This window comes from Protomyctophum parallelum (genome assembly GCF_964188405.1).
Source record: "Protomyctophum parallelum genome assembly, chromosome: 4".
NCBI lineage: Eukaryota > Metazoa > Chordata > Actinopteri > Myctophiformes > Myctophidae > Protomyctophum > Protomyctophum parallelum.
This window is the reverse complement of record NC_139700.1, coordinates 42,588,264-42,612,222: the sequence shown is the minus strand read 5'-3', so window position 1 is coordinate 42,612,222 and position 23,959 is coordinate 42,588,264. Positions and strand designations below refer to the sequence as shown.

The 23,959-nt window shown below is 44.4% G+C and overlaps 1 protein-coding gene across 1 annotated transcript in view; it reads right to left on the bottom strand.

Moving 5' to 3' along the window:
- The window catches only part of LOC310857824 (metabotropic glutamate receptor 8-like), a 302,996-nt gene that overhangs the window by 138,823 nt on the left and 140,214 nt on the right, over positions 1-23,959 (bottom strand). The window contains exon 3 of the mRNA XM_083763751.1: positions 636-771. Coding sequence (XP_083619877.1) covers positions 636-771 — 136 coding nt within the window. The remainder of the gene's footprint in view (positions 1-635; positions 772-23,959) is intronic.

Below are 23,959 nucleotides of genomic sequence, written 5' to 3'. Positions count from 1 at the left end.
GATTGGTTCACCGATCTGTCCGTCAGCCCCGGCCCCTCCTCTCCCCTCCTATAGTGCAGCAATACTACTATACTACGTCACTAGTACACTACTATACTAATACTATACTACGTCTCTACTACACTACTATACGTCACATAATTTGGAGCGACTACTATACTGTACGAGCACTACTATACGTCACTTCTAGACCAGTTCCCCAGGTAACTTAAGTTAAATGTATATGGAACGGGTTGGTGAACGATCATTCTTTGCACGCGTTCAGGGACAACACAGCCTCTATAGTGATGCTTCAGGGATGAGTATGGTGTGTTAAGTAGAAAGTACTTTATTGCACCACCGGGCGAAGCGTTGTTCAGTCTAGTGATGCTATTTGTGTTATGTTAATCAGATGGAGAGAGAGCAGTGAGTGGATGACCCCACTGATGACCTCACTGATGACCTCACTGATGACCCCACTGCAGTGGAGGAGTGAACTGGAGGAGCAGCACAGAACAGCAGCAGCTCACCATGCAGCTCAATTGACATGTTGTTATCTCAGTGCCTGACATTAACTGACCATGGATAAACATTCCACTAACAGTGTGTGTGTGTGTGTGTGTGTGTGTGTGTGTGCGCGTGTACGTTATAAGCACCTGATGTCGTCCTCATTGGTGAACATGATGACGGCGCGGGCGTTGGGAGTCTCCAGTAGGCGCATGATGAGCTTGTCAAACTCCCCTGGCTTCGGTTCCCTGGGGATCTTCAGAGACTGAGCTATACACACACCACCTGCAGGAGAGGGAGAGGGAGAGGGGGGGAGAGAGAGAGAGAGAGAGAGAGAGAGAGAGAGAGAGAGAGAGAGAGAGAGAGAGAGAGAGAGAGAGAGAGAGAGAGAGAGAGAGAGAATCATTTCCAGGAACACTGGCGCACCCTTGGGGTCAATCTAATCTCCTCTGAAATTCAAAGGGGACGATTTTGGCATGGGGAACACACAGTACATTAACACTGCCAGGGCCAAAAGCAACAGCACGCTATGGAATACTGTAATACATCACACGTTTAGCATTCACAAGAGCATATGGCACTTGTTACTCACTTCACAATTATGGTATCTGCCGGAGAGATGCGATAATAGAACTCTGGAATGGAATAAAAATGGCTTTTTAGTCAGCTTTTTGTCCAATCTGCCACAAACTATGCCTGACTGTCATGTTGTTTGTGTGTCGGGACGTGTATGGATGAATTACGGGTCAATATCAATTCAAAGTGAAGTGTTGACAGTAATCTATCTATCTACCGGTACATGATGCTGCTGTTGTTGTTACTACTTGTTACCTGCCTAAAGCGTACAGTAAACTACTACTACTACTACTACTTGTGTGTGGACATTGAGAGTCATTGGAACACATTACAACTATTATTATAAAAAAAATTTAAGATATTTTTTTGCGGCTTACGCCTTTTATTGATTTTTTAAGGGACAGACAGTAGGCTGACAGGAAACGGGAGAGAGATGGGGGGATGACATGCGGTAAAGGCCGTGTCGGGTTCGGGAGTCGAACCCGCGGCACACCGCGACTGGATCACCAGTCCGGTGCCCAGACCGTTACACTACGGCCTGGGCCCATTACAACTATTATTGTACTGTATGTTATGTTATTATATAGGGAGCGCCAACATCATTTCATGGAAGATTCCAGGCAAAAAACCACAGTCCACCTCAACGCTCTCCTCCCGGTCAAATAATATGCAGCTTTCTTTCCCATCTCCTCCTGAGCCCCAATCCCCCGCCGGCGGGGGCTAGAGGCTGTCCACGTCATGAACAGCTCTCAGCGGGTAAATGGGGCTGGTCAAGGTCTCAGGTTCCAACTCCGATATTTTAGATTTTCCCTCCCGGACCCCCGTGGCGTTTAAGAGGTTAAAGTCCCCCATGCAGTGTTGATGTTTTAAATGAGAGTGACTGCTCCTTCCTCCCCTTGACAGTCCCCAGCATGGAGGAGTGATGGTGCAGAGATGGGGAAACTCACACACACGTCGTTCCATTGTTCAGAAAGAGTAGTGTTCGTCTCCGTGGATCTGACAGGGGAGGCACAGACCTAACACTCCTGGGTAGTAGCCCGAAGGATCAAATGTCAAGAGTTCTATCCCTTGAATGTCACACGTTACAGATGTCCCCAATGGTCTTTAATGGGTGTTTCAATCTTCAAGCCTGCACCATTTACTCCAAGCCAACTTTCTTCCAGCTGAAGCCGTAATGAATGCAACACATGTGCCATCCGTCAGGTGGCCGTGTTAAGTGGGGACTGGGAAGATGAGTGGGTTTTTATCATAATTTGTCTGAGATTGAATCCTGTCCGATGGGAAACATGGGTGCTCCATGAATTGCTTGCCATCTGGCCGTGTTGGTACTCACCATGCACTCACACAGAGAGGGATTCTAGAGGTTTGCACCTCTTAACCTCCTCAGACAACAGTTATTCTAGTCTAGACCATATGGGCCTTGAACAGCCAGGGGTCCAGGACCCCCTGGGGAGTTCTCAGAGTTAGTACATTATATCAAGCACTTGATACAGTATGCTCAGCATCCCTATTATTCTGGTGGACAATTAAACAAAAATGGCCGATCTACAAGCTGACTTTAAGTGGTTAAATGTCCGAAAATACACGTCAACATGAATCTTACATATTAGAACCGATAAAAACACTGATGACAGTGCTTCATGTCAAACAAGTCTCTGAAGCCATCTGAAGCCAATCTGGGGAGGACTGCTTCATCTCTCTCTCTCTCTCAGCTGTGGGTCCTTGGCCTGAAACATGTTGCCTGCTCTAAACTGTCCATGGTGCAGGTACAGGTCTGGACTGGGACAACAATTCGACCCGGGAATTTTTGCGTGAATTTGGCCCAGACCGGCCCACCACAACCAGCGCGCAGATAGCAGAAACTCTACCACCCGCTCCGTCGAGGCACACACAAACAAACAAGCCCACTTTTACACCACTTTTACAGAACAACATAAATGATACAAACCAACAGACAACTACACAACCCTTTGTAGAGGGTTTATTTGTACAGTGAAAAAAGAAAATGAAAGAGAAAATGCCCGGTATGCCCTGTGGCCAGTCCAGCCCTGTGCAGGTACATTAAATGTTAGATTGCTGAAAAGAAAGCGATATGAACCGTGAGTTTCTGACTAGTCACACACAATGTTCTCATTGTGTCTCTGCTATAGTTAGAGATGCCAGTTAAAGATTGAAGAACCGCTCAAATGAACCTCTGCAAGGCAATGCATTTGCTTTGTTTGTGTGCTCTGGAAGTACTGCCATACTGTTCTCACTGACGTAGCCAAAGAAAGTTTGACTTCACTTCAGCTGGCTTAACAGCAGCCTGCCTGCCTCACACTTCAGCCACAACATGGTGTGAATCCAAGCCTGTGATATACGACTTGTTCAAGTTGATAATAACAGTTTAGACTATAAAAGTCTCATCAAAATGCAGAGAGAGACATAGACAAAGAACAGGAGAGGGGGGAAAACAGTGTGAAGACTAAGGACTGGAGCCATGCGACGAGGAGAAGACAAAGTGTTTGTAAAAAGGGACCACAGGAGAGCAGAACACTGCACGGAGACGACACGATGGTGGCTGTCATACAGTAGGTGTCGGAGCGCCATGGAGCCGTAGGCACAGCAGGCAGATGTTACATAACGTCACCGTCGGGGTGGAAACCTTATTGAATGTCCAAAACCTTTTATTTCTTTAACCCATATTTGGGGCGGGAACCCCTTTTGGTGTTTTGCATTATGTTATGCTTTAGCTATTGAAAAATAGCAGATCTACAAGCTTGTATAGGTCTGCTATTTTTGAAAAATCAAAGAACGACTGAAAATGGGTTAAAGATTGGATATTTTCACTATTTTTGTATAGCACTCTTATATGATGATGTGATGAAGTAGGGTGGTATAAATTATATAAAAATAAAAGATTTAAAGTTTTTAGAAAAAGTTTGAATTTGGAGATAAGAGGTTTCTACCCGACAGTAACAATAACAGACAGACACGATCAAGAAGGGAAGAGAGCGGAAGGGGCGGCGGTGGCTAAGGGGTAGAGTGCCTGGATGGTAACCGTAAGGTTGCCAGTTCGAACCCGGGCTCCCCCAGAGTTACTGTCGAAGTGTCCTTGAGCAAGACACTGAACCCCTAATTGCTCCCGATGTGCTAGTTGGTGCCTTGCATGGTTTCCGCTGCCATCGGTGCATGAATGGGTGAATGTAATGCACAATCTCTGTAAAGCGCCTTGGATAAAGGCGCTATATACATTTTCCATTTAGAGCGTGTGTGTCATCTAACAGTCAATATAGGCCCCTAACACACCAGATTTAGCCATGCACTGTACATGACAATTAACAAGAGATGTGGAACTTGGAAATACAATAAAGGTGTTTGGAATGTGCTGGGATAGGATTAGGGGTTGAGAGAGAGAGAGAGAGAGAGACAGAGACAGAGACAGACACACACTTTTAACACAGCCTGCTCAAAGAGGGAATGATGCCACCGTTCTCCCGCCACGCTGTGTTTTATAGAACATGGAATGGTGAGTCATTATTGTTCCATTGTTGCGCCGGCATCAGGGGTATTATAGTCACAGAGCCCAGTCTGACGGCTGTGTGAAAGGGACAGCTGGCAGGGCATGTGGGTCAGGGACAGGCGTGTGGGTGTGATGTCTCTATGGTCTGAACGCTTTTCTGCCGCGTGCTTCGTCAGTTCAATTGATCCTCCGATGTATCTGAGAGGAGCCATTCTATACTTTGTGTGCCTCTGAGGGATGATTGTGGGTGGGTTCACCTTGAGAGGGCCGGGGGCGCCGTATAGCAATCAGCTGGTGGATAAGCACAGGTGCGACAAGCCAGTTGATTGATGGCATGGCATGTGCACACAGGGGGAGTTCACACAGCTTTTATATCGTTCTATATCGACAAAAGTTTCCTGCGATTCATGTTTCACTTCAAAAATGGGAAACTCACCCGACAGCAGTTTTGGACTGGACAGTCAAAGACCTCGCTGACAGGTCTAGTGTAGAGAATGGAACCAAAAAGGCCTATAACTTGATCAGTTCACAGAATGGAACCAAATGGCCCTTATACAGGTCTGTAACTCAGAGTGTGTACAGAATGGACCCGTAAAGGGTCCAGTTGGTTCCATTTGTACACTATCAGAGTTTCCCTGACAGTACTCCCCTACTGAGCCTGGGTGCCGCCAACCACCCAGCTGTGATCCATCAGTGGGAATTGAAACAAGCAGCGGTTGATAGGTGGCAACGGTGGCGCTCTCCATCCTTTAACGAGGGACCATAATAACCTTCCATCATGGTCAGGCCGGCGCTCCATTACATCATTAGAGGTCTGAGCCGACTCCGAGCGATCATCTCTCCCCCCCACGGAATCCAATCTCTCCTTGTTACAGTCCACTTAATGGACATCTGCCGCACTGCCACCTTTGCCTGTGTGTGCAGAACAGGGCTCTTCAATGTTTTTGCAAGCCAAGGACCCCTTAACTGAGAGATAGATGAAGCAGGGACCTCCACTATTATTGTATTACATTGTGCTACAGATTAAACGTTTTCATCTCATAGACTTGTTTGACAGCACTGTCATCTGTGTCTAGGTTGAATTTTCCCATCTCTAACCACTTAAACTGTCAATAAAATTAATTGATCTTTGTCTCTGTACGGTCTGCTCTTTCTTCTGTCTACCTCTTTGCCAAAAGTATGCTATTATCGGCTAATGTTCCCAACCTACAGTATGTTATCAGTTTTTAGATGGATGGGCCGTGTGCATTTTCAGAGCATGTTTATTTTAATGGATCAGTGGAGCTAATAGTATAGTTATGTATCAAGCACTTGATACAGTATGCTTTATATATAAGATATAAAATAGGTCCCATGCAGCTAAGCCCAAATGGAGTATGGAGTAGTGCATGCGCGCGTGCGTGCGGGGGAATGACGACCACCGACCATTGCACTATATTTGGCCGCGGATCTGTTTTCCAAAGTTCAAAATTCAAGTCACTACAGCCTTGATTCCAGGCTTGTAAAAACCAAGACAATACCAATCCCAGAGTGCACTCTGTTCCAACCTGGAAGTGTCACGGTTCGGTACCAGAGAGGGTAGGACCCAAATGCAGGACGGCAGTCAGGAAACTTTCAACGTGTTTATTAGCACCAAAAAGGGCAACACTGGGAATAAACAAACACTAGGAACACTAGGAAATAACTTCAAAAACAGGAGCAACAAGAAAACTGTGACAATAACTAATAATCCGACGAGGAACTGCACAAACAGGGGAGTATATATAGACACAGGGAGTAACAGGACACAGGTGAAACTAACTGACAATCTACACAGGGATAGGCTAAGACTAAAAGGACACAAGTGCAAAACATAGGCTAATCACAGTACTGGTGAGACAAGGCAGGTACAGAATACAGGGGCAGACAGGAAAGCATAAAACCATACTACAAAATAAAAGGTACACAGTAAAAGATCAACTCTAACTGGAAATAAGAAACATGGAACACAAAACTACTAAATCACAGGAAAACAGTAAAGTAAAACACTAAAAACCAAGAAACACAAGAAAGTACAAAACATGTCACGGAACGTGACAGGAAGAACGCCTCATGCGCTGGGCAACTCAATACAAGTGGATGAGAGGAGAAATCCGGTGACGTCTCTATTTCATATAACTCTGGTAAAATGATGAAAATGCCAGCACTCAAGATACTGTACCGGTATGTCCTTTTCACATGATTTATTTACCTCCGACGAGCAAACAAGGTACGCCTGATCGGCCTTCCTCAGCGTTGTGACAAGACAGCAGGAAGTGAGGTATTTATATACGAGATACAATCAAATGCAATTGAGTACAGGTGCCAACTGTTATCATCTTGCAAGATGTCAACATGGAGACTCTATTTATGACAGGATAAATATCATGTGAACACGAATAAGGAAATAGTAAATAGTCAAATGTAAATACATCACAAGGAGCTATCATAATGTATGGGGCCGGCCCCTAAAGTGCCTGGAAAGTTAGTAGACCTATAACAGACATGAATCAACTTCAGCTTTAGGCTTCACTCACATGTGCACAACAGATTGTTGTATAGTTGATGCATGAGACTTGTTTACTGATGCAAGCTCGCAATTAATTTCCAATGGAAGTCACATGGTTTGACACAACATTTTTGTTGTATGAGGGGGAGGGGGGCAGTCGAAACACAGCCGAAAGCCGTACAACAAAAATGTTGTGTAAAACCATGTGACTTCCATTGGAAATGTATTGGGGCGGCCATGACACTTACCCTTTGTTTACATCTAGCATGCAACAATGTTGTATGCTAGATGTGAAGGTGTGAATGAAGCCTTAGGCCTGACTCACACCTTTCGATCTAGCATACAACATTGATGCATGTTAGATGTATGAGACTTGTTTACTGATGCAAGCTTCCAATGCATTTCCAATGGGAGTCACATGGTTTAACACAACATTTGTGTTGTACGGTTTTCGACTGTGTTAGCATTTTTAGGCAAAGGAGTGTCTTTTGTGCAACAATAATGGATTCAGAATCATAATTGGATTCAGAATCATGAAAACCCCTTAGTTTGGCACGTCACAAGTCGTCACATGCTACTTAAAGTATAATGAAATTAGTTTGCCTTATATTGGTTGATAATGCTACCCCATATTTCAACAGCTGTCACACAGTTTCCCAAGGGAGTTGGGTTGGAACAAATTTATATGTGATTGTAGACACCTTTATGAACACATCTGTGAAGAAAGCTAGTGGTAAGCATTTTTTTTGTCACATATTTAGCTAATTTTCCCTTATTAATAGGCCTCCCTCTGTCCCCGTATCGCCCCCTCTTTTCAAGGGGTTCACAACTTCTATCCCCTGAAACCTCAAAGTGCTGACTGCATGACCCACAGCATTAAAATGTTTAGACAGTAGATTTCTCATCATTATTCCGAATGGAACTTTGATGCTCTGAAAACCTGGTTTTCATTCCCCTGATAGTTTCCCCGACATAACATAAGCCACAGGGGCATTTCAAAATGTACACCACATATTTTGTTTTGCATGAAATCCTGCCTTTAACTGCATATTCCCCCCCCCCCCCCCCCCCCCCCCCCCCCCCCCGAGTGTGGGTGTAAAAATGACTCACTCTTTATCATGGCATACAATTATGACAAGGGAATTTACCAGAGAGAGTCAGAGTGTTGACAAGAAATGTTTCGGTGGGCTGTATAGATCTGCTCTAACCAGTGTGTCCCTCAGATTCTTAGCCCTCTTGTGGGCAAACACAGGTTTGTTTCTAAACACATGGCCTATACTGGGATCACTGGACAGGATGTGCCAGTGTTTCTCTATACTTTGTGTAATGTCTCTTGAGAGTGGCGAGAAAGAGGTTGCACAAACAATCCTGTCGGACACTTTAGAAACCGGTGGTTTAGGAGTTAACAGCCTTTTCCTATCTAACTGTCTCGCTCTCTGTAGAGACTGTTTGAGGATGCTTGCACTGTACCCTTTAGCAGCAAACCTGCACTACTCAGCCGCCTGTTCTTCAAAAGCTTAGAACTACGTACATATCCTTTTGATTCTCACTATTGGCTATACGGTAAGCCTTTTATTAACCTCTCTTTGGTTCAAATAACATGAAAGAGCACTAAGGCTTTCTTGGTTGGGTACATTTGTATATAAAGTAGTAATATCTAGACTGCAAAGTAAGTCACTAGATTGAATGTTCTCTGTTGAGTCTTAATTTATTTAAGAAATCCGTGGTATCCTTTAAATAAGAGGGGAGATGTGAAACTAACTCTTTAATATGTATATCAATATACTGTGAAATAGGTTTCTGATAACGATTGTATGCCTGGGCACTACACTTCCTCTGCCAACCTGGGGGGGCAGCGGACTGACCTCATGCTTCCTTCTATGCATGAGGAGTCCAAGCTGCTTCTTTTCACCCGGGTGGCGGGGGGGAGGTAGTTTAGAGACCAGGATTACTGCATGCTTTTGTGAGGGTACCTAGCTACCCTAGGGGACACGGGGAGAACATGCAAACTGCACACAGAAAGGTCCTTTCGCCAACCCCGCCTCGGGTATGGGCACTGATGACGCGGATACAATATACAATACTGGTATCTTTACAAAGATCAGACAATGCCTTTTCCTCTTGCGCCTCTATATTATGGAGGGACAGACAGTAGGCTGACAGGACATTTGGAGAGAGATGGGGGGGTGACATGCACACTGCCGGCTGGATTACCAGCCAAGGTGCCTGGACCGCTGAGTCATGGCCCAGGCCGGCTTGAAGTTTCTTAACAAACCCGGAGGGTGTATGCCGCAGCATCACTCAAAGTCTGCTGGGAAGGTGAAGAAACATTTGAGGCTCCCTTCGCAAAGAAAAGCCTTCAGTTTAACTGAATAATTCAATCCTCGTTGTGAATGAATTATCTCTGGTGAAGGGTACGAATGATAACCTTCTTAGAGGATCGAAACCTCTTGCGTGGTCAACTGTCTATTGGAAAGGTTAATTACGTTCGATACCTGGTCGGACACTGTGTGCTGCTTGACCTGCCGGCGGTGTCGTCTGCCTCCCTGCCATGAGGGGTCGTTTCTTGATTGGGTCGGCCGGTGGCTGCTGCTGGTTCTAAAAAAATCCTCGTCTTGGAGCGGTGGCTGGAGGATCCTCGTTTCCCGTCTCGTCTGTGGATGATAACCCACTTGAGGCAGAGAAGTGTCCTCGTCTCTGTCCCTGTAGCCTCGGAAACACAGATGTTTTGATTTCCAGGGAGAAAACAAAACGTCTGGGGCCGAGTCCACTTCAATTCGGCATGGAGTAGCGCAAACGTTGATCACTCTCTGCTGATTTCTTTTTTGACGGCGTCTCTTTTTTGAGTGATGCCGCGGCATCTACACCCTCCGGGTCCAAGAGGTTGGGCTGAATCAGCCCGCATGGCAGTGTTTGTTTGGCTTGATGAACATGGCAATCATCACTTTGCATAATTATTATGAAACATGAATTACTTATACACATCACCTGGTGTGCACCTGTTCAAAGTATCCCACCCCCCCCCCCCCCCACACACACACACACACACACTGATGCACAATGTTAATTTACTTTTAATGACTCTGTAAACATGCGCACACACGCCTGTGTGTGTGTGTGACTGTGTGTGCATGGGCGCGTGTGCATGCTTGCGCGTGCGTGTGTTCTACACAGAAAGATGCAGAATGTGCAATACTGATATTGTGAAGGCTTGTCTGTGCGTGCGTTCATTTGAGCATATACGTGTGAGTGGGAGACAGATACAGTATACCGAGGGTATAATAACTCCACTTTGGTATGAAGCTTCCCACTCCTCCGTCTCCACATCAAATATTAACTATGGCTGGCTGGTGCTGTCGTCTGATGGAGAGAGAGAGAGAGAGAGAGAGAGAGAGAGAGAGAGAGAGAGAGAGAGAGAGAGAGGAGGAGAGAGAGAGAGAGAGAGAGAGAGAGAGAGAGAGAGAGAGAGAGAGAGAGAGAGAGAGAGAGAGGGTGGTGTGCAGGGCAGGAGGGCAGCAGGGTGATCACAGTGCTCAGCTACTGCAGCAAACAGGAGTTAGTGCATCGTGTGCTCCAGGAGTGTCCAATTAAAGCCAGTCAGTCCGGCAGGGCCCGCCGGTGCGGATGATGGGGATAAAGAGGGATGTGTTGAGCAGAGCCTGTTAGGATCGCATGGCTAAATACTGCAGCATCATGTCAGACACTCTGTCTCTCCTCTGCGCGGGCGGCCGGGTACAACTCTACATGTCATGTCTGTATACGTATAGGAAGGTGTGATCCGGGGGAAAGTGTTAGAAGTGTTGGGAGCTGATGCTGATGGGACCTGACTGATGTTTGGAGAGGAGCTATTCATGGAGAGGGGCTATTAACCCATTTTGGACTGAGATTAAAAAAAAAGGCTTCAAAATCCAAAAAAAACCCCATGTTTCTATGTCAGTGGTGCTCAACCTTTTTCATGTCAAGGACCCCCAGAATTATCTCTATTGGGCCATGGACCCCATCTCAAAATATGTAGTTCCAGGGACCCCCCAGAAGCCAATATTTTAGTTAAAAATGTTCGCTCTGAAATATATATTCAAAGATTTGCGCCACATTTTCACGACTTTTCAAACATAGCAGACCTACAAGCTCGTAGCACGCCACTCGGTGGCGGGCTTCGAGCTTGTAGCTTTTCTATAGCTAAATTATTACAATGTTTACAACGCCAAAAGGGGTTCCCGCACAAAATGGGTTAAAGGAGCGCTTTCATCCATGGGGGATTTCTCACGCTCATAAGAACCATGCACAGCCAGTTTTATTCTCTTCCTGGAAAGTTACGGCGTACTTGCAAATGGAAGGCATTTGATTGCATCAATTAAAACGTGAAACTTAAATCTAAGAAAAGTTTGAGAACCACCACCGCATTAGACATGATTATAGCGAGGACGTGCTTCAGCGTATTGGCTATACCAGCATGTCGGACTGATGTGTTAAACAACAGGTCAACTGACAGCTTATTATGGTGCTGCAGAATTGCACACACACACACACACACACACACACACACACACACACACACACACACACACACACACACACACACACACACACACACACACACACACACACACACATACACCTCTTCCCTAATCCCAAGCTCACACATGCCACATCATTAGCACCTCTACTTCTGCCATGCTGCAGATCTCGATGCTGTAATATCAGGTTTTCTGTTGGCCATAATACTGTTCCTTCCTGTGTCGCCCCTGGGACATGTATATGAATTGTGAAGGAAGCCTTTGAAGTCCCGCTGTGCTACAGCCAGCGCCTCGCTGCAGAGAGAACGTGTGGCAGGACATGCACAAGCGGGCACAGTAATTCCCAACCCTAGATCAACGAGTCTCGTTTAATTGCCTCCGAGAGACTCAGCCTTCGCCCAGGGAAGACAGGAGTTCCGTGGGCTACCGACTGTCACTGGAACTTGGAAGTCTCCAGAAAAAGTTGACAATGGCAGAAACTCATGCACAGCTGTGGCTGTTCGACTCGGTTTATTTTGTGCTGTGCTGTTCGTACAGGCAATTAGACTTGTGCACAAAAGCCTTCTGTTGTGTTGTGTCCTGTGGGAGATTGGAGGCAGAACCTTAAGTGAACCTATGCCAAACAAAGCTCTGTCTCCCAGAGATGAGACGGTAGAGATATGTAGGACAGCCTGAGAAAGGACTGTGATATATGTGATGTTTTGTTGTGGAACAGGAGGGTTTCGGGTTGAAGCCGTCTTCATGGCTCTTTCATGGGTGCAAGTGTTGCTGTGTCTGCTTATTAAAAGCAACTTTGAGCTCGTTGTTTCTGTGTAAAGTCGCTTGTAAATATCGGTAGTTGTGCGTTGATGTTTTCCGGGCTCGTTTATAAAGTGTAGTTACTTATTTAGGCTTGTTTTTAAAGTGTAGTTGCTGTCTGGGCTTGCTGTCTGATGTTGTTTAAACCAATGGTTTCAGACTATTTCCCGTCGTAACCCTGTTAACTCGTACGACAGATATTGCATTGGCGAAAATAACCCAAGCTTGCTAAAAATAAAAAAGAAATACCATTTCCGCCTATAATGACATGCGGACACCGCCAGGTGCAAAGTGATTTTAACATGGACCACTGTGACTGAAGTGTAAATTATCTGCTGCCTCTGGGACTGGCGTCCCACATTTGCATACAAATTAGAAATGCTTTACTTGGTGGTGGGGGTGACAGAATGGCAATATGGAGCGCCGACATCCTGCTATGTCACGTTGCCGAGTTCCTTTCAATTGAAAAAGCTTGATTCCAGGAGCACTTATGTGGTGCTATGAGAAGAGATAGGTTGAGGTTAATCTTAGGGAAACGCTGCGGAAACACTCAGACTGCATCAGGTTGCATAAAGGAGAAAAATATATCATTCTGGTTTGACGCAACGTTAAATATCAGCTATTCGTACAGACGGCATTCACAAGAAAATTGGAGGTGACAGACTTTCAGACATAAGTCGGGTAAGGTTAACAGCAAAGCACCTGCATCAGCTTCTGGAATATGAATTGTGTTGCTGTCGGGGAGAAACCTTGTAAGTCCCTTGTATGTCACAAAACCAAAATTTGGGACCAGAATGGAAACAAGACCGCAAGGTCTTTCTTCGGTGCTGTCCTTTTAGACAAAATGTGCTTGACTGTAACCTGTACAGTTTGCATTTTATTGTCTAAATAGAAAGGTCTCCACCAGGGCATGGTCATGTTGTGGCTTCCTGTTGGTGCTATAATAGGCCAATGTGAAAAGGGTGACATTTCTTCTTATACCTTGGATGGCAATAGGATGATTTGAGGCATTTTGTTCCAAAAATGTGTTTTGCAAAAATCCACCTGTTGGTGGCGCTATAACAGGCCAATGTGAAAAGGGTGGAATATATTCCTCAGCCTAGTAGGAAAGTCTCTGAAAGAGTAAATTGCATTCTGCGTTCATGATTTGAGGCTTTTTGTTCAAAACGGGCCAATCCTGCAAACTTTGAAAGCCAATTAGGATGGAATCTGAAATATCGGACAGATCCGTCTTGAACACATGACTATAGAGATAGTCTGTAACGATTTGCGGGATTTTTGGACAGAATCTGGAGGAGTAAAGTAAAGTCGGCCTCCTGGTGGAGCTAATATAACAGGCCCTTCTATAAAATTTGGGGCAGAGGTTCATCGTTGGCATCCAGGGAGTGTGTGTGCATGGACCGGGTTAACGGTGCCGGAGATTAGCTGTACACGGACGGACGTGCACGCACACACGCATACACGCACACGTACACACACACACACACGATGGCGGAATATTCCCTTGCGAAGAGGGAGTTTAGAGTTAGGGGTCCTTCGGCCTGGTGCAAACAATAAAAACATTTCAGGAAATGAGAGCCGGTGCATGTTTCAATGGACCAGATGTAGTTATTAACCTGATGCTATTATTAATGTAGCTCTTCATAATACTGTACGTTTCAATTTTAATTTCAATTTCAATCTGTGAATGTCTGGAACCTTTCTTGGAATGCAGGATGAAGAGAGTGTGTAAATCTGAGATGGGGGGAATGATGACCTCAAGAGGCTACAGTGCTGCTGTATGGGGGCTGAGAGACATGGATGCTCACGGTCGAGCAGGAAAAGGCCCTGGATGGTGTCGATACAAGAAATGCTAAATGCACAGAATCTCTCTGTGTGAGTCTGTTTCCCGTGCATAGCTTGTGAACCGTCCAACTGATTTCATACAGGTGTGTATCGTAGATAATTAAAAGGTGTGATGTGCTAAGCTTGCTAAGTATAGGCATCCGGTGATGTCATAGACTGGCCTCCAATAAGTACTATGATGCATTCCCAACAGGCATCAACCTAGTAGTATGTTTAAAATTCACAGACAAACATAACTACTTTCAACCTGGTATCCCTATTTTGGGCATGTCATTCTATAGGCAAAACATATATAAAAGAAAGAAAGAAAGAAACAAAATCTATAAGCTCTATGTGCTTCGCGATTCAACACATAGTGAGCTTGTACTACTACTGTCATACAATGCAGTATAAAGTAGGGCATAAAAAAAACATTATAATAAAAAAGCTGAAATCAACATTCGTACAGTACATGCTCCCGAGTCCCGGCAACGAGTGAAAGAGGATTCCCCCAAACCCACCGATGGCTGAGATGTGACATGCAGATTTCAATAGTTTTTTGTGTATCTGTCTGATATAATGAGTTGCAAAGAGAGAACAGAAAGAACCTTTCATTAAGACATAATCGGATAATCTGATCGCCTCTCTCCACGGACCAATCTGTTCCCCTTCAAACGCACAGGCAGAGAAACTAACTCGGCGTACTTCCAATCCGATCTGTCGGGATGTCGCTGAACTGTGCACGTCTACAAAATGGAAACAATTTGATTTTGAAAATGGCTGAATCACAGGGGGGGGGGGGTCAGATGACTTTTGCGGGTTGTGATTATAGAAGGGTTTGTAACCCAGGTTTGGAGGAGGCCTCCTTCAAGCTTGGCACAAAAAATGCTTTATCTCCTCCTTAATTCAAGCCTGAAGGCATTAACCCATTCTGACCTGAGATCAGATTCACACGAGGTTTCCACATGGACACACACTGGTCTGATTAACCCATTCTGACCTGAGATCAGATTCTAAAAATGTCAGTCGTTCTTTGATTTTTCAAAAAATAGCAGACCTACAAGCTCGTATCGCGCCACTCGGTGGCGCGATATGAGCTTGTAGATCTGCTATTTTTCAATAGTTAAAGCATAACATGATGCTGACACCAAAATGGGTGCCCGTTCAGAATGGGTTAAGCTGTAAAAACCCATGCACAAGAAGTGCATGGGTTTTATAACCATATTTATAACCACTAGAATCATCTTTATTGTCTCATCACAGGAATCACGGTTGGATTGGAACTAGTATTTGATGTTTCCAGAAAGATAAAGAATTAGAGGGAGGGTGGGGGGTGGTGGGGATCCCCATCCGTACAGTATGTACATACTGTATGTGCACAAGCATATAATAGCAGCTGGTATATACCGGTATCTATACAAGCTCACGAGTCACGACGCAATTACATTGTGAGCCTGTACTGTATATCTGCGATTCACCCTGAATGTTCACCCCAAGAATATAGGGAACACATGGATTCCATGTGATTAACACCCAGACACCTCGAGTACATAAACGGCTCAACACGCTAACTACACAAGCAGGCGTAACAAGTCCTAAGAGAGCCAGACGCAAGGCACAGGAACACGTAGAGAAATATGCTCGGCACGATGTTTGCTGATTGTCCGGATGCCAAGTTTAGAACGCATTCCGCTGCGAGGGGGATGACGAAACACGAGGTACAGTACCCCAATCCAACCCTTGATGCTGAGAGGCACTGGGTCCCATTTTTTAGTCTTTGGTATGACCCGTGCAGGGATTGAACCCCGATCTTTGAGTCTCAGGGCGGACACTCTAACCACAAGGCCACTGAACTGGTCAATATTGCCATATAATATCCCGCTTTGAGGCACATTTTCTGCTTTAGCTGGGGACCCCCTGGAACGCCCTCAAGGTCAAGGACCCCTGGGGGAGAACCACCAACCAGATTTAGAGCATTTGCTGTTCTGGTTGTTCAGATATGCTAATGAGTTGTCCTGACTGAACTACTACCTTTTTCATTTTAAGAACCCCATGCAGTAGGCCACAAACCCCCATATGACATGATTGCAGGGACCCCAATCCACTTTAACCGCAGTAAAAATCCTCAGAGAGTGTACAAATGGAACCAAATTGACCCATTTGGTTCCATTTGTACGCTATCAGAGTTACAGACACGGAAATGTACATTTGGACTACTGTTGGGCCCCAAACCCAACATTGAGAAACAGCTATGTACTATCCTCACCATCACAGACTAATGTGTTCTTGCATAATATTACAGTATTATGCTGCATGTGCTTTACTATAGTATTACTGCTTCTTTATTAAATACTTGAAAGTCTTCTGGCATCTCAGAGGAAAGTTATTGCAGAAAAGCCTGCAGGGCTCCTGTCTACACGAAATGAACTATTCAGAAGTCTGCTTGGAAGAAGACTAGAGGGCAAACATCGCTGTACCTCCAAGCAACAATGAATCCCCTATCAAGGTCACACTCTTATATGCCATGAATCATTTCTATCCTATTCCTCAATAAAAGTTTTACATTCATTTTCATGCAGACCACTGAATACAGCAGTTGCACATGAACGCATGACGATCGACCCCCTCTACTAAATAAAAAATCCAGTTGCGCAAACGTGTCAAAGACTCCAGAAGGTCTTTTTTTCCATTACGTTTTAACGTATTCGATTTGTCTAGGCGTAAGACAATATCTGAGATTCGTTGTGGAATAATGTGCCACTTGATGATAATCGCAATGATCTCTGAAAAGGTCAGTCTGAAATCCCAACCACAATATACTGATCAGCCACATGTTGAACATTGAACACAGATGAGCCCGTCGCGCTCGAGTGGCACAGTCATAAAGTACATTATATCTTCTGCATAATGAAGTCAACACAGAATGTGTTTCAAGAAGCGCAAACTAAAGCTGTCTGACCTTTATTATTTCTTGAGTCCAATTTAATTGAACCCTCTGAGCAGATCAGATGTTGAATATATGACATTTATATCTCTTTATCCTCTTTATCTCTGCATGGTGTTTCTTCTTAGACCTTTGTATTCAACATTGTCAGAATTACAAAAGACCTGATGGCGCTCAGGTGGCACAGCGGTAAAGTGCCTGCGCACCGCGCTGTGCGTGTGTGTTGGAATCTACCGTGGTGCATCCGGCTTTGTCGAGCACCATATAGGCCCGTGTTTGGGAGAGGGACACCAAGCGGGGAGGGTCAAAATAGTCATTAGGAGATAGGAGAGTTGGGTGGGAGGAGTAGCACAAAGGTTCTAGTCCCACGGCCCCTAGGGGTCCGCGACGCATAGCCAGACGGTCCGCAAAATAATTATGGGTTTTTTTTGTCAGTGAATTATGGTATGTGTGATATGTGAGCTTACCATAATCACAGTACTCCTTAATCATATTCCATCTAGGGCTGTCAGAACGAATTTCATAATATGAAAGAAATTCGAATATTAAAAAAAATTACTATATTCGAAAGCTAAAAAGGTAAAATTGCCATTCGAATATAATTTATTAATTCAATTTAATATTTTTTATTTAGTTTTATGTTATTTTATCCGCTCACTAAATGTATTGAGTAACGAATCTACCGCTGTGAAATCTCCCCGGCCGCTCCACTACTCTAAGCTTCCACTGCATGTGAAAAGGTGCACGTCCGGTCACGTGATATCAGCAGTACATGAGCGAGACAACAACAAGAAGAACTTTAGCAAGCGCGGATCGTAAACAGTGACGCAAACATGGCAGAGGCTCAAAGCGACGGGGAGGAATTGTCTCAGAATGTACCAGAGATAACCACGCCTGAACATTTTAGGAGTGATGTGTGGAGGATTTTTGGTTTTCCATCCAAAAACGGGAAAATTACGACAAGAGAACACGCCATCTGCAGACTTTGCCTGGTCGAAATGAAGTACCACACAACAACAAGCAACTTGAGGAATCATGCTGCCACAATACACCCCGTTGAATTCGCAGCGTTGGCGGAGTTGGACGAACCCAGGATAAAGCAGGCTAGGATGACCGCGTTCATGCTACACGAGCCACGGGGTTTACCAGCCCCACGCCAGCAAGCAATTACGCAGAGATTGACCCAATTCATCTGCAAAGATATGAGGCCGATCAACCTCGCACAGGGGGTGGGATTCAAAGCGTTCGTCAAGGAGATTGACCCGAGATACACGATTCCCTGCAATACAACCATCACAGACAGGGTTGTAAAGCTGTATGATGTCACACAAAAGGACCTAAAAAAAAGGTTGAATGGAGAAAGGATTGCCCTGACCACGGATGGGTGGACGTCACTTGCCACGGAATCATACATCACAGTCACGGCACATTTTCTAGATGAGAAATGGGAAATGAGGGATTTCATTCTAAAAACTGTGGAAGCAAAGAAGAGCCACACGGCTGAGAATGTTGCCGGGTACATTTCTGATATACTGGAAGGCTACAACGTGACACGTGAGTCTATTCTCTCCATCACCACAGACAACGCACCTAATTATGTTAACGCTGTGGAGAGGCACCTCCATACCACCAATATCCCATGCATGGCTCACACAATCAACCTGGCTGTGAGAAAGGGGCTAGGAGTGCGGGCTATTGAAATTCCGATCGCAAGACTGAAGGCCACAGCAGGTCATTTCAACAAGAGTCCGGCAGACATGTACCTCCTGGAGGCTAAGCAAGCGGCACTTGGGATTGACCCGAATAAGCTAATCAACGACTGCGCTACTCGGTGGAACAGCACCTATGACATGGTGTGTAGAGCAGCTGAACAACAGGCTCCTGTAGCAGCAGTAATCATGGAAAAGAAACTCAGTCATTTGGAGTTGAGTACCAATGAGTGGCTACTAATGGAGAAGATCGCAGTAGTGCTTAAGCCTTTCAAAGTGGCCACTGAGGCTTTGTCAACCGACCGATTCCCAACCGCATCAGCCGTTCTTCCCCTGAAATATGTGCTTTTGTCGCATCTCCAAATTAAACCCAATGACTCGGACGCACTCAAAGAAATGAAAACAAAGATAACAACTGACCTACATAAGAGATACAGCCCGGACAAAGAAGCATTCATGCTACTTAACACTGCAAGCTACCTCGACCCACGTTTTCACCTGCTAGTTCATTTGGATCAGGGCAAAAAACATGCTGTACGTGACAAAGTGAAAGGCGAACTGCTGCTGCTGCGGGACGTGATCGTGCGGGATGAAGAGGCCATTGAGCCGGTGCAAGAAGCAGCAGCCGTGGCTACAGCCGGACCATCACGCCAGAAGAAGAGACCCAAGACCGCTCTCAGTGCCATGGGAGACCTGTTCGGCGATGTATATCAAGCCACAGAAGAACCAGGTGTGTTTTTTTTTTTTTTTTTTTTTTTAATAAATGCAAATAAATAAACAATATAGCGTAAACCACCCAGATTAAATTATAAAGCTAATGAAGTCTTGTTTTTGTGTTCCTTCCTACGATAGGTGAGGTTCATGATGTCATAGAAGCAGAGATGCGGGCATATGAAAAGGAGACACCCCTGTCAAGCCAGGCCAATCCTCTGGAGTGGTGGGCGACATCACACGCCAAGTACCCCCACGTTTCCAAGCTAGCACGGCGCTACTTGGCAATCCCGGGAACGTCGGTTAGGTCGGAGAGAGTTTTCTCCACCGCCGGGATAATAGTTAATAAAAAACTATCTGCATTGGCTCCGGAAAATGTGGATCGACTTGTTTTTTTGGCCAACAACCTGACCCTGAACTGACTGACCGACCGACCGACCGGACTGACTCGCCATTGTCGCAGACGCTAATGTTGTTTAAACTGTTTTGTTATTTTTTTTATGCTGCTGGATTTTACTGAGCACTTTATTATTTATATTTTCACATTTTATTTGTTTGGAATTGGAAGTCAGCGTTACACTGACTGTTTAGTATTACAGGTTTACAAATTGAAGATATTGATTTTCATATTTTATTGTACTGTACTTGTTTGGAATTGGAAGTCAGAGTGTTTGCACTGTTTACTGTTATTAATGTGTTTATTATAATACAGGTTTACATTCAAGATTGATAACAACAAGACATTTAAGATAAGACTAAGTCTAAGATTTAGTACAAACTGTCTTCTTCATACATCTTCATTGCTATTTACTAATGATGGCCTGTTCATCGTGATAGCCATTAGCCCAATCATTATGTTTAAAAAGAAAAAAGAAAATGTCCTGTTCATGATTCCTGACTAGCCTAGTACTCACTACTCAGACTATACTGTATCAGAACTTAAGTATACAACGTTCACTGTAAAATGCATTTGCACTAGAGTCAGACAGACAAATTATCTTACCGTGCTGAGTGCACTGTGCTCAATAAAACAACAGTTTAAACGCTATTTTGTGCCATGAAAACCATTATTACATGTGCTTAAAGTACTGCTTTGTCGTTTGGAAGGGGGGGCCCTCTAGTGGACAGAACGTGCATCGTCAACCTTGGTTATTCTGTGTATTATTATAGGCTAAATATGAGCTAAAATAAACAATGTAAATATTCGAATATATTCGAAAATTACAAATAACGAAGCAATGAAATTCGAATTGGATTATAGAGGTGAACTGACAGCACTAATTCCATCATTCAAGGACTTTTGAATATAAATGAAACAGACTCCAGTCACTTTAGTCCGGCAGCCAGGGGTGTGGAGTGGGATTTTTTTTTTTCCGCCTAAGATATTGTCTATATTACATTCATGAATCCACTTGCTGACCGGCTGTCTGTATTGAGCTCAATACCGACAGTCAGGTGGATTCATGATTGTATGTATATAGACAATATTGTAGTCCAATAAAAATAACTATATACCAAATTTCCCACTTTATAGCAAAGAAGCATGTTTGGCTGCCGGACGACTTTCAGTTAATAGTATTCCAGGCTCAGTGTCTATGACTGTGACCAGCTGATGGTCGTTGACACTCGTTGATGCATCAAGGAAGGAAATTATGTTCCTGCACTGTCAAATAGGTCTACATCTATTCCAAGATAGCATCTTAATACAAGTTGTGAAAATGTGTTAGCACGTTGTTTTAATACATATTAAAAGTTTTAATACAAATAGTTACCAACCATGGCATCTAAACGTAAGGTTGTAAGTACACACTTATCAGTGTTGCAAGGATGAGGGCCGGGGGTACCTGGAAAATGTTCTCCTCCAAGGGGTACCTGAGCCAAAATAGTTTGGGAACCCCTGCTCTAGTTCTAGTCATACATCCTACATCCTCCCAGCAGGGGCTCCTCACTGGTCAGTATAGAATACAACAGCAGTGACAACACACAGAAATGTGTGTGGGGAGGAAACATCTAAATTGGGGAGAAAAAGTACAGTATACCGGTAAATGTACTACTACTTATGTTTGTGCTCAAGGTATGGTGGAATCAGTTCACTAAAGGCTCATTCAGAAAGACAACACAGAGGCTGTATACAAAAAGGGACAGAGCAGACTGTACCTCCTGAGGAGTCTCAAGTCCTTTGGTGTGTGTAGCAGGCTACTATAGTGATGTTTTACCAGTCTGTTGTGGCCAGTGTTCTGCTTTATGCAGTGGTATGCTGGGAGGCCGGTGAGCTCAACAAGCTCAATAAGATCATAAAGAAGGCCAGCTCTGTTGTTGGCCTCCGAATGGAGAGCCTGCAGTCAGTCGCGGAGAGGAGGATCGGGGACAAACTGAACTCCATGCTGGCAAATTCCTCCCACCCCTTATATGGTGTGCTGCAGGATAGGATGAGCACTTTCAGCCGTAGAATCACACTCACCCCGAGGATGCTCACGGAACGATACAGACTCTTTACATACAATGCAAATGCATAAGAACTGCCTCCCCCCCAAATGGCATATGGTCCTTGGTGGTCCTGGTCTTGTGTGGTTATGTCCATTTGTGTCTGTGTTGTGTTCTTCTGTTTGTCCAGTAGTTTTAGCTTTTTATGTGTCACATTATGCTGTTGTAACGCTTCAATTTCCCCTCGGGGATTAATAAAGTATATCTCATCTCATCTCATCACCTCACCATCTTCGGTGGTGAGGTGACCACCGAACTACAACATGACGTCACGAGCCACGGTGAAGAGCAAACCACCGCCACCGCCCCAGTCCTTCTCTCTGTTTTTACTCACCACCGCTCAACGTTATTTCAGCTCCACTGGTCACCTCACCACTGAAAATACAGACTATGAATGAGCCTTAAAGGGATTGTGACATTTAAAACACATTTTTGTAGATTTTTTGGCTTTTTTGGCTTTTCTTGACATCAATGTCACCAAAAAAAAACGAAGTTTGAACATTCAGTGTATTCTCTGCTTTCTGGACTTCTGTGAATAATTATGCAAAAATGTCTCATCTGGTTGGACGGCAGAGATATACGTAGATCTCCGCTAAAGCTCCGCCCCCTCCCCTCTGCTCCCTGCCTAGTGCCTACCCTCTCTTCTCCGCTTCCTCATTGTGATCGCGACTTTGTTTCTTTGTAATACTTACTAATAATGGCTTCTAGAGAAAAATCAATCTGCTCTGTTGTTGGCTGTGTCAATCAACACAAGTCCTTACACTGGATACCAACTGGCCTAGATGACTCTTTTATTTTTGACGATGACTTCCTACCAAGTTGTCAAAGTAGCGCATCTTGGGTTGACAGGAAAGGGGGAATTACCGACATCTACAGGCTAAAATAATGTGTTTTTCCATGGCTTTTCAGGATGAAGATTAGACATACACAAAAACGAGAAAAAAAGAAATACTGGAGTGGAGTTGAGTGTTCAAACTTTTTAGACACGTTTGAAGGACCATGGCCAAGACTTTTAATGTTGTTAAAATTATGTTATAAATCATGTCATAATACCTTTAACACAGTGCCAGTGGTTCTTAAAGTGGGATCCGGGGACACCAGGGGTCCTTGAGGGGGTTCCAGGGGGTCCCCAGCAAAATGTGTTAATACATCCTAACCACTTTATCCATATTTTATTTGTTGGCCATTCAAAATGTATTGAAATTAGAAGGAAGCATGAGGTCAGTCCATGTTTGTGAAATGCATGACTTATGTCTCATTATGTATACATATTCTGCTACTGCTCATAGTGCTCACACACCTGTCTCTCCCAATACTCATTAGTGTGATTGCCTCCAGAAATATTACCATTACTGATATTAATTTGATTGCACTGCTGAATGCTTTTCCACAAACCAACTCCTACTCAACTCAACCTGTAAAAAAAAAGGAAAAGGAAAAAAAAAGCCCTTCAGATTTTGTCTAAATCTCAAAAACATGAGGTTTCTCATCTTGGTTCACATGATTACTTACAGTATATCAAACATGAATTAGAATCTAATTCGTTTTCCCCTAATATTTCAGGGAAAACTTTAATATCTAATTATTAGATATTAAAGTTTTCCCAGAAATAAGGCATCATCATTTTGTAGGAGGAGAAAATACCATCATTGAGGAATGTGACGAGAGTGGCTTAAGAGTGGCTCTGTGTGTTGCTGCAGGGCTATAAGAATTCTACTTTTGGAAAATATAGGTAAGGAAGGATAAATGTAAGGTTGCTTGCTTAGTCTGCTCTTGAATGCGTCTATAGCCGTTCCAAACAGGATGCGTATAAGACAAGACCCGCCAAACAGACCGACATGCGGAAACAATGGTCGGATTAGCGCTCAAACTGTGCTGCTC